Source organism: Acanthochromis polyacanthus, chromosome 10 (assembly GCF_021347895.1).
Source record: "Acanthochromis polyacanthus isolate Apoly-LR-REF ecotype Palm Island chromosome 10, KAUST_Apoly_ChrSc, whole genome shotgun sequence".
Taxonomy (NCBI): domain Eukaryota; kingdom Metazoa; phylum Chordata; class Actinopteri; family Pomacentridae; genus Acanthochromis; species Acanthochromis polyacanthus.
In genome coordinates this window covers 18,655,899-18,667,330 of record NC_067122.1, presented here as the reverse complement: position 1 = coordinate 18,667,330, position 11,432 = coordinate 18,655,899, and the positions used below count along the sequence as shown (strand labels likewise).

The following is an 11,432-nucleotide window of genomic DNA, read 5'->3' as shown; positions in this document are numbered from 1 at the left end:
TAAACAATACTTTGGCATGGGCAGGGTGGAAAGAGGAACAATGCTAAGAATTTCCACCAGTTTCCTTGAGAGTCCCCCCCACAGCACTTTGGTTATTTGAGTAAACCCAAGACTCAGTAAATACAAGGAGCAAAAACAATACTGCTCTCTAGAGGTGCAAAAGGAGACTTGTCAAGACACTAAAAGCTGCGTGGAAGAAAAATATGTATTTATTCAGAACTGCAAATCCACAGACAGAACCCACTCTGACTTGCCCAGTTTGTTACTATCCAGAAAGTACAAAAACAGGAAAAAGAGAGCTGCAACAGACACAACAGTAGAGGTAGTTTGTTTGTAAATGAAACATGTGTACACAGAAAGATGTGAGAATTAAGAAAATGGCATTCTCAATTACCCCCTCCTTCTGCAGTGACAGAAAAATGAGCTGCATTTTTTCAATTTCAGACAAGTTTTAATGGTAAAACTGATGAAACCATGTCTAAAACTGTTCTGCAATGTGAGAAAAGAGTAACTTGCAAATGTTTAAAACACTCCAACACCAGCAGTCACTAGGGATGGCACATCAGTACTCAGAAATTACCCATCTGTTGTTGATTCCTTTAAAAAAATATCACCAACAAAACAATATAAATACAAAATGTGGGCAGCTGCATCACTTCAAACAATTTCATGACTTTTTTGTTTGTGCCAAAACAGCCCTGACATATAAAATCACAGTGTCACGTCATCCCAAGCACACAACCGTGCATATATTTGTATTTTTATTGTTATTTAATCACAATGTTTCGATAAAATTCTGGATGTATTGTACTTTTTTTGCAATCATATCTGCTTTAGTATAAAAAATGCTACTAACATCCAGTAAGAGTGGTAAAGTACAATGATTTTATTTTTCTAAAAATGACCATCGGTTAGGAAAACCACAGAACCACTTTAAACGGCAAGTATAAATGTAGTTAAAAATGTAACCAAAACTGTCGGTTTCTTATCAAATTTAAAAAGCTTGGCATCACCGATCCCTATCACTCAATCACATTTGTATATCTTGAGTGTGGCAATATGAAGATCAGAATCAGAATCAGAATCAGTTTTATTGCCAAGTAGGTTTTTACACTTACAAGGAATTTTCTCTGGTGCTCTTGGTGCAAGCACAAATAGAATAGTAAGTAAAAAGATAGAGATAATAATAATAATAATAATAATAATAATAATAATAATAATAATAATAAAAGTCAACACTGCAAAGCAAGAGAAACTGAATAAACAGAGATTTTGCCATAACAGTTGCTTGTATTATTAAGCCGGTGATGGCAAATAGTAGATTGACATCAGTGAAATACGTCGTCGGGTGTTGATTTCATGGGGTGAACCAACAACAGTCATGCCCAGGTATTGTATTTGTAAAAAATGTTTGAAATAAACACTGTTTCTTGAGTTTTCAGAAACAGTACCGAGTCACAATGAACGAGGAAACAGCATCTGCCACCGAGCTCATGGTCAGAGCGCCCCGTTGGTGCTGTGTGTGATCATGTGTCTGCGCAGGTTGCTGGGGTTGTTGAAGCTGGCGGTGCACTGGTTGCAGGTGTACGGCTTCTCTCCTGAGTGAGTCCTCAGGTGGATCTTCAGGCTGCCGTTCTGCGTGAAGCGTTTCCCACACTGCGGACAGGCGTACGGCTTCTCCCCGGTGTGGATGCGCATGTGGATGCTCAGCGTGGTCTTGCTGACGAACGACTTCCCGCACAGGGAGCAGGGAATCGGCGACTCCCCCGTGTGACTCGCCCGATGCACGATCAGGTCTTCTCGGTTGAGGAAGCGCTCACCGCAGAAGCTGCAGTCCATTGATTTGTTGGCGGCGTGAGGGAAGACGTTCTGCTGCTGCTGGGAGAACTGGCCGATGTGACTGGAGTGTCCCACTTGACCGTCGGCTCCTATTACAGGTGATTTTAACGCAGGATTCAGCGCCATTTGAGCGGAGGGATTTCTTTCCAGGTGGGCGTTTCTCGCCAGTCCAACACTGTCATCGTGCATCACTCTCATTGGTGCTCTGTCACTCGCACCAGTGGTGAAATCCAGGAGGCTGTCATGGGTGACGTTGTGGTCTGACAGGGAGCTGAAAGCCTGAAGCTCGGAGGCTGTGAATAGGGCGTCTCCTTCCTCCTGCAGAAGCCCTTCTCCTCGGCCGTGAACACTCACGATTCTCAGCTCCTCATTATCACCTGTCAGGCACGAGGAACCAGCTGGCTCTAAATTCTGAGTCCCTGTGGCAACACCACCCTGCATACTGTGGTTTCCAAAGTCATCCTGACCTGGAAAGACAAGAAAATAAACTTAGCAAGGGCTGCTGTCTACAAACCATCTCAGACATACAATAGGAAAAGATGACTATCAGAAGCTTTCATCAGAGCATAAATGTGATCAGCAAGTGCTGACTAAAGTGAAGCTCATTTTCTTGAACATCTGGGACAAGATTAATGTATTTTGTAATAAAATTAAAACAAAATCTGATGTAATTTTCCATTTCCAGTGCCCCTTCTTGAACTCTATTACATTATTTGCAGTCATCCATCATTTCGAAATGCCACATCCTCTGTCCAGAGCAGATTCAACATAGATTCATCATGTGGGAAAAGAACATTCTGAAACCTGTTCACCATTACAGAAGGCATATCACATTACAGGCCTCAGAAATGTCTGTAACAACGACCTTCATGTCTAATTTGCAGTATCAGAGACCATTCAACACGGGTTATGATATTTAAAAAACTTAGTCTGTTTAAAAGACTGTTGTAACTCATGTTGCAGACTTTGACTTATGTGAAGTGCTCTATATAAGATTGATCCATTTTTTAAAATTTCAGTTTTTTTTTTAAAAGAGAATTGAACTTTCTCTGATACAAAGTCTTCTGTCACATCTTTCATTTGATGAAAATGTGTTGTGGCAGCTGTCTGCTTCTAACTGCGAAGGATCATTCTTCATGCCAGCAGACTGACAAATGATACCATATATTATGTTCCTGTCTTTAAGTAGTAGACCTGCCATTAAAGGATCTAATTCAATCTGTGCAAAAAAGAAAAATTATAAGGTGTGAAATATCGCTCCAATAATCTGACACTCTCTGTCACCTTCAGAACATGTGAGCTAATGGTGCCGATGTGAAGACACAGTTCACAAGAGAAAACTGAACTTTTGTTCATTTCAGTATAAAAAATCTTAAATCGTGAGAAGCCATGTCTTGTATATACAGAAAAGTTCAATCTGTTCTACAGACGTTTTACCTATGCTGTCTTGTAAGTGGATTTCAAATGTGCCATAATTGTTGTGGATGTCGACTGAGACAGTTCCTCATATACAGTCATGGAAAAAAAATACTAAACCACCCTTGTTTTCTTCAATTTCTTGTTCATTTTAATGCCTGGTACCACTAAAGGTACATTTTACTTCATGTTCTATTTGACATGCTTAAGCTTAATTGTATTCCCAGGGCATACAAGAGGCCATTTAATGTCATAAGCAGCGCTGCACATGCAAAGGCCTAGAGTGGTTTCCTGCTTACATTCAAACCATAGTACAACTCAGAAGTTGTCAGTTCATATAATACCGAAAACAAAAGAATTATATGAATCCACAAAGGCAACCATCCTGGCACTGCTGGAAATTGGCACGAGTAAGAAACAGGTAGCAACACGACAGTCAGTTAAGAGAACCAGAACCTTAGAACTATGTCTTGGCCTGCTCAATCGCCAGATCTAAATCTAACTGAAAATCTGTGGAAAATCATCACACAAAATGGAGAACCACAAGACCAAAAACAAAGCAAATTTGTTTGAATTTGTGCAACAGTAATGGGCTGCTGTGACAGCAGAACAATGTGAGAAGCTGGTGGAGAGCATGCCAAGACACATGGCTGCAGCCATCAAAAACAATGGTTATGCAATCACGTACTACCTCCTGTGTGGATCATGTAACTAAAACAGACATGGAAAGCCTAAAAGCACTGTTCTTGGCAGTACAATGCCATAGCTATCGATGGAAGTGATTTACACTTCAGCGATTTTGGTTATTATCAAGAAACCATGGAAAATGTCTACATATCAGTTCTTAAATTTAACTCTTAGGAGCTATTTTTGTTGTTATCATTATATTTGTCCAACAATTGTACCTTTAGTGGTACCAGGCATTAAAATCAACAAGCAATTGAAGGAAACAAGGGTGGACTAATGACTGTATATTTGATAAAACCTCCTCTGTTGTGAGAATCTTGCTGAAGTATTTGTTTAGTTTAGGTGTGGTTTGGGCAGTTAGAATGAAAAACAAAAAATATTTTACAGTTTGAGTTACATTCCTTCAGCAGCAGCTTTCATTTGTATATTCAAAAAGTGCAATTGCTTCATTATCAATTGTTTATATCAACTAATCTAAAATGGCTAAATCCAGTCAATTTGTGCTAATGTGATGCAAAATTATTGCATCTGATCATAGAGTTACAAAAAACCTAAACCAGTCATACCAGACCAGATCTAGTCAGGTGAAGTCGGCCACATCTGATCCAGTCTTTGGAATCTAAACAATCTAATGTACAGTAATCAAGACCTGTTTATGTGCTACTGAGCAACACAGATTTCCTGTCAGCAGATGTGGATCGCCATCACACAATCAGGGGCGACATTGTTGAAAAGCCGACTCACCAACGACTGGTCCGCATCCTCCGATGTCATCTTCGTCCTTGATCAGAATGACATCTGGACTCTCCACATCTGCATGCTAAACATGAGAACAGATCTGCATGAGCAAACAAGAATTCAAACTAATTTATTGGTATATATGCAGCTACCCGCTGTAGTTACCTGTACTTGAGTGGCAGAGGAGGAAGTCTTGGCCTCTGACTGCAGAGTGATAGAAGCAGCTTCTCTAACAGTCTTTTGAGCCATCGGTGACTTGATGACAACTGAAAGAGGAAAGAAGACACAGTTGAGCCACAGAATGTTGTTGTTGTAGGTCTCCCTTGTGCCACAACAACAGCTCTGACTGTCCAATCATGAACTCCACCAGACTTCTGAGTTTGTCCTACATGCACCAAGATGGTAGCAGCAGATCTTGGACGTTTTGGGAATTGCAAGAATGGGCGTCCATGAATTGCATTTGTTTTTCTGACCGGCAAGTTGCAATGCATTGTGTGCTCTGACACCTTTCTATAATAGCCAGCATTAAGGTTTTCAGCAGTTTGTGCACCAGTAGCTCCTCCATCCCTGCATCAATGAGCCTTGGGTGCCCATAATGTGGCTGTAGGGTCAGCAGTTGCCAACTCTTGCACCACTTCTGGTAGCTAGTAATAGGGCTCAACAAATATTGGTTTTTATAGAGCTGATATCGATGTTGATAATTGGTGATCAAGAAAGTCTGATGACCAAAATTTAGGCCCGACATACATTAAATGTAATGTTTTAACAGCATGTGATAGCAGAGAACCTGTCATTTATAACTAGACTTCTTCATTAATAAAGGTGACTAAAACTCACCGGATGCGTCAACTAGTTGTCTGTCCTTGTGTTTGTTTGTCCTGTGTGTTTTATGTCTACCCCCTCCCTATATCCATGTTTTATTTTTTGTTTTTTCTCTCTCGTTGTTTGTTCATATTTGCGCTATGTTCATTGGCGTGTTCTGTGCCTTGGGCATTTTGTAACCATGTAATTATATGTGGATTTTTCTAATAAAATAAAATATTTGATCACAAAAAAAAATAAAGGTGACTAAAACTGAATAAGTAAAGTAGAAATAGGACCGATTAAATCAGGACACTGTCCTAAATGTTTCACGGTTCTATCGCTTTTATCGTCCACTAAGGTCCATATCTCTCTTATTAAGATATCAATTATTGTCTTCCAGACTCTGCTTCAGGGTAACTTGTAACTGCTTTCTCACCACGTCGCTGGCCATTAGCATAGCCTTAGCCACAGTGAAAGTAGTTTGGCCATATTTTCTGCTCTAAAAACATCAGCTTCTGAAGCTGACTGTTTACTTGCTGCCTGATAAATGCCACTGCTTGACAGGTGCTTCAGATAAAATTCTGCACTTCAATCTCTGAGACCTGAACAGCAGCTACTGTTAAAAGTCCAACAGTTCAGGTGGAAAACAAACAGGAACTGTGTGTGCGTTGTTTTAGCTCCAACATTGTGGTACAGCCTCCCCCTTTATTGTCAGAACAACTCAGCCTCAATTTAAAAAGCTCTGAAACCCCACCTGTACAGTCAATTAAATTCAATTATATTTATATAGTGTCAATTCACAACATATGTCATCTCTTAGCACTTAACAGAGAAAAGCATATAACTTTTAATTCTTTCTCTAATCCTCTGGTACTGCGGTCGGTCAGGACTAAACCTCTCGCCACAAGCACAGCTTCTTCCCCTCTGCTGCATCGCTGATAAACACTGCCCGTGCCACTGCACATCAGCTCTGTTCACTATATTAATTACTACTGCGTAGTAACTGTACATATCTTGTCTATTTTATCCATATTTCTTACATCTCTTTACTTACTATTTTATTTTATTTTATCTGTACTTGCACCAAGAGCACCAGAGAAAATTCCTTGTAAGTGTAAAAACCTACTTGGCAATGAACCGTATTCTGATTCTGATTCTGAATAGAATGCAACACAAAGTCTTTTACAGATAACATAAATAAAAATGCAGTCAAAACAGTACAAACAACCCTCCTATTCCCTCAGTCAAATTATCCATAAAGGACTCTAAAACACTGAGCAATGAGGAACTGAGGAAACTCTAGCCTATATAACACATGTAATGAGGGAACACCAGATAAAATGAAATAAAACAAGATAAAAATGAGCTAGATAAATAAATACAATGAAATTAATTAAATAAATGATCTATTATTAAAATGGAGATAGACAGAGATATAAACAGAAATTTAAAAATACAAAAACAGATTAAGAAATGAAAAAATAGAAAAAAAATTGTACATTAAAGATTATAATATGTAAATATGTAATACCGAGAGAAATCAATACATTGAATTAATAATAATAATAATAAGAAATAAAATCTAATCAATCAATTAAAAGCCAAATATTGACAATCTTTTCTGCACAACTATTGACATTGGAAATTTGTATTTTGGTATCAAAAATGATGAGGTATTGCGACTTTTTCTTTTAAATTGTAACTAGTCACAGTTACCATAAAAACTATCAAAAAAAGTAAATTAAAGTGATCGATCACCACCACAGGAAACCGTGAAATCAGTGACGTATGTACCACGTGACAGCAGTTTATTGATTATTCAGCACATCTACATTATTGTATGAAACTCATTTAAACACGTGTTGTGGCCCCTTTAAACTGAAATGTAACGTTACTGGTAAGCAATGAATTAAAAATAAAGGCGTCTAATTAAGTAGGACAGCGGGATGAGCGTTACTTGTTACTCCAAGTACTCTATAAAGTGGAAGTATCGTTACCTTGTGCTTTAACACGGGGTTTGGCCACGTTTGCCCTGATGGGAGAGAAGCGGCTGGCCGGTCGGTTGGTCCTGGTCTGGAGCCGCAGGGAGAAGAGTTCGCTCCTCATCACCTTCATCTTCATTCTCAGCGCTTCGTTTTCCTTCAGGCTCTGGCTGAGATGCAGCCGCAGGGACGATGAGCTCTCCGAGAATAGTTGACTGATCTCCGCCACCGCCGCCTTCACCAGCACGTCCATGATGGACAGAAGCTGCGCCTCCAGGTTCAGACCGCCCGCCGGCAAGCTGGTGGACATGTTTCACTCCGCTGCTGCCCAGAAATGTGGCCGAAAAAAAGCGCAACTCAGTCTGTGTGTTAGCTCGCAACCCAGACAACACAATGGCCTTCCTGGTAGCATGACGCTCATTACCGTAATGTCTGGAGAAGCAGCTGGTCACTGTTTTCATAAACATATGGGTTCATTTAAGCAATCATTTGACATAAATGTTATTGCTATTACATCACAGTATTTTTCTTTTAAAAACTTGTATTTTAAGTATCAATACAATATGTGCACTAGAAGTACTGGACACAATCTATTTAATTAATTAATTAAGTCGTAATAACGGAATTAAATTAATCAGTCATTCTGACAATCATAAACTGGTTATTTATAAATAAATTAACTTTTTTCAAGTTTTCAATTTGCTCTATTTACTTCATAAGTGTTAGCTAAGGCCTACAAAAGATAAAATGTTGTGATTATTGCCTGTTGTCTTAATATTTTCTTTGAAAAGAACTGTTTTGTTACAGCAGTTTCAATCACAGTCAAGAATTCACATCATCCAACAATGACTATAAAATGAACCCAGTAATAACTCACTTAGTAACAACACGTTTTGTGTGTGTGTGGGGTGTATGTGTGTGTGTGTGTGTGTGAATGCTTTTCAGTCAAGTTAACAATAAATCAATCAGAAATCCAATCTAGACATTGTTAATGTGATAAATGACTATTCTAGTGAGAAGCGGCTGATTTTGAATGGATTATCTACATAAAGATACAGAGGCCCATTTCCAGCAACCGTCACTCCTGTGTTCTAATGCTACATTGTGTTAGCTGATCATTTTGAAAGTTTAACTACTGATTAGAAAATCCCTTTGCAATTATACTAGCACATAAAAAAGTGCTAGTTTTCATGGAAAAAATGAAATTGCCTGAATGACCCCAAACTTTTGAATGGTATTGTATGTCTATTCTGTAGAAAATGAATTGAATTGAACTGAATCTGAACTTGAATTTGACACAGAGATCGTCTGATTGTGCAGAAAACTTATTCTTCATTTTTATTAATGGACACACAGCAAATTCAGGACCTTAGCATTTCTGCTTGATGCGCTCAAAACAAACATAGACAAGAACACAGCAGTGAATTAAAAAAAACACAGCATAGTACCCTTTCAAACATAGTGTAACTGGAAATTGCCAGCGGTTGAGTCAACCTGATGTACTTCTTTACTGTGACAGTAGTCGATCCAACACCAAACTAAGACTTACTCAAAGCAGTACCATCAACAACTTTTTTGGTCTTTTCAGTCTGTTTGTTTGCTGTCAGTATTTTTCTAGGACTCTGTTTCAACCAATGCTTGCTCACTTTCTTCTGTCTCACAACACTTTGGTGCCTCTTCCTCCTGACCAGCTCCCTCTGTCTCTGCACAATCTCCCGGTTTCTCTTCTTGTCTGTCGGTCGTCTCCTTCTCAGCAGGCTCTTCCTCGTCCTTCTCCTTTGACGCCTCGTCTTCTCCCTCATTACCAGCCTTCTCCTTCTGTTCCTTCTCTTTGTCCTTCCTCTCTTTCTCTATCTTGGAGAGGCTGTGGCAGAGGGACTGGACATATGTGAACACACACATGGGGTCTGGGTTGTTACCCATCATGATCATGTCGTCCACTTCCAGCAGGGGGCAGCAGTCAGCCAGAGACCTGACAAGAAAGAAAGAAAGAAAGAAAGAAAGAAAGAAAGAAAGAAAGAAAGAAAGAAAGAAAGAAAGAAAGAAAGAAAAAGAAAGAAAGAAAGAACTGAGTTTTGCAGTACCCTGTACAGATGACAAATTTCTAAGCTACTCTACCTCTCTGTGTGGTCATTTAAATGCGTGAAACAATCAAGGTAGCAAATAAAAATTCACCTTAAACCATAATTTTCCCCAGAAAGCTAAATCTAACATGGCTACTTCATACTAATCTTTCGATAATTTGACATAATTCCCTCGAGTGAAATACAGATATGAAAAAATAGGTCCTCTAAGTGCATTTTTTTTTAAATCCAGTGAACAAAAGGCACCCAGACACTTAAAATAACAGATTTTTCTGACTGCTTTTGACAAGAGAAAAGCTATGAACACAAAACTGACATAACATGACTTTTCAAAATGGCAAATACTTTCTGAAACAGTTGCTTATTTACACATCTAGCAGTTGTGAGCAACATTATAATGAGTCCACGTGTAAGAATTATCTTTGCTTTTAGCAGCTAAATTCTCTATCATGTTCAAAAGCTACTCGCTAATTGGGTCTGTTTGCAGTTTAGAGATGCAGATTTGTGTGATGATTCACATTGCATTGTAAATATACAACCCGATACTGACTCCTGGTTATTTTTAAAGCATACCTTTTTGATTTGCACATATTCTTACCACTGCACTTTTTATTTCATAATGGTACTGCTGCGCACAGTACCAGTACTTGTATTTAAGGAATGTATTTAATTCTTTTATTGGGTTGTTATTGTGTTTAATGTCTGAAATATAGGAGAGGGGATGAAACCGTTCATACTCTGCAGTCTCGAAGGCCAGAGTGAAATTTTTCTCCCTCTCATCTGAACTCAGTGAGCTGTAGTCGAAAGCTTCTGGAAAGAAACGATGGATCAGAGCGCAGAATGCCATCCCATCACACCAGGAAGAGGAGAAGTTCTCTATGTTGACGCCCTTAAAAGATCAAGAGACAGCAGTGACAGGGAGAAGAACACATCATCATCACAGGTGTGCTTTGATGCATTTCTGTGATCCCACATTTAGAAAACAAATCTGACACATTTGATAAAGATTTATTGCTGAACTCACCTCGTAGTTGCGGGTTTTGTTGCGACACCACTGAAGCATCTTCTGTTTGATTGAAGCTCCCGTTGCCATGGCAGCAGACGATTTCTGAATTTTAAAGTTGCGAGGTATCGGTGTCCTAAAAATGTCACAATATTGCACAGTTTCATTAAACTTTTAAGTAACCATATTATATTTTCTCTCTGTAAACAGTGGAGGTAGCATGGTTTAATGTCGACTCACTCTGGTGCACCTTGTTGGAACTTGGCTATAATGTCGTTTTTAGCGGCTGCTCTGATGGAGCGAGCAGAGGGTCTCGGTCGGGAAAGAGCAGAAGCAGGAGCACCAGTCTTTCGTTTGGGCTTCCCCTGTTTTTCTGCCTCCTTCGGCTTTCCTTTGTCTTTTGTCTCTGCATCCACTTCCTTGACTTGTTTCTTCTTCTCATCCCCTTTTGCCTCTTTTTCATTCACATCCTTTTCTTCTTCTTTTGCATTTTTCCCACATTTACTCCTTCTCTCTTTGTCTTTATTCTTGTCCTTCACCTTCTCTTCATCTCTCCCAGTCTCAGCACTCTGGGCCTCTTCCACCTGCCCTCCTTTCTTGTCTTCCTCCACCTTTTCCTTCCCATCTTGGTCTCCACTTGTTTTTTCAGAATCCTTCACATCAACACCAGTGGATGCTTGGTCATTGTCTTGTCCCACCTCTTCAGTGTCTCCTTCAGCGGGCTTGGACACAGTCTGGGACTTGTTTGTATCTCCAGTGTTGGCCTGTGCTTCTCCTGACTGTTCTGTATCTTCCTCTCCCTTCTCCACCAACTCCATTACCCCCTGACCTTCTGCTGTCTCCACTTGGTCTTTAATCTCCACCAGCCCTGAATCACCT

The 11,432-nt window shown here is 39.5% G+C and overlaps 2 protein-coding genes across 2 annotated transcripts; both read right to left on the bottom strand.

Annotated features, from left to right (window-relative positions):
* Nucleotides 1-187: 187 nt before the first annotated feature.
* LOC110948155 (gastrula zinc finger protein XlCGF53.1-like) lies at nt 188-7,900 on the bottom strand. The gene is made up of 4 exons (XM_022189567.2): nt 7,482-7,900; nt 4,846-4,946; nt 4,687-4,762; nt 188-2,306 (listed from the first exon to the last, which is right to left on the bottom strand). Exons 1-4 carry the CDS (start codon nt 7,774-7,776, stop codon nt 1,498-1,500), a joined length of 1,281 nt encoding a protein of 426 aa, XP_022045259.1. The 5' UTR covers nt 7,777-7,900; the 3' UTR covers nt 188-1,497.
* Nucleotides 7,901-8,791: 891 nt separating this feature from the next.
* Nucleotides 8,792-11,432, bottom strand: smtnl1 (smoothelin-like 1). The gene is made up of 4 exons (XM_022189545.2): nt 10,794-11,432; nt 10,575-10,689; nt 10,288-10,439; nt 8,792-9,438 (listed from the first exon to the last, which is right to left on the bottom strand). The coding sequence occupies exons 1-4, from the start codon at nt 11,369-11,371 to the stop codon at nt 9,081-9,083; spliced, it is 1,203 nt and encodes a 400-aa protein (XP_022045237.1). The 5' UTR covers nt 11,372-11,432; the 3' UTR covers nt 8,792-9,080.

Coding starts and splice junctions, on each gene's coding strand:
- LOC110948155 (XM_022189567.2), bottom strand. CDS start 7,776: ATGTCCACCAGCTTGCCGGCGGGCGGTCTGAACCTGGAGGCGCAGCTT. Junction 4,763..4,845: donor CCTCTGCCACTCAAGTACAG/GTAACTACAGCG, acceptor TCTCATGTTTAG/CATGCAGATGTGGAGAGTCC. Junction 2,307..4,686: donor AGGATGCGGACCAGTCGTTG/GTGAGTCGGCTT, acceptor TTGTCTTTCCAG/GTCAGGATGACTTTGGAAAC.
- smtnl1 (XM_022189545.2), bottom strand. CDS start 11,371: ATGGAGTTGGTGGAGAAGGGAGAGGAAGATACAGAACAGTCAGGAGAA. Junction 10,440..10,574: donor ACAAAACCCGCAACTACGAG/GTGAGTTCAGCA, acceptor TGATCTTTTAAG/GGCGTCAACATAGAGAACTT. Junction 9,439..10,287: donor CTGGCCTTCGAGACTGCAGA/GTATGAACGGTT, acceptor CTTTCTTGTCAG/GTCTCTGGCTGACTGCTGCC.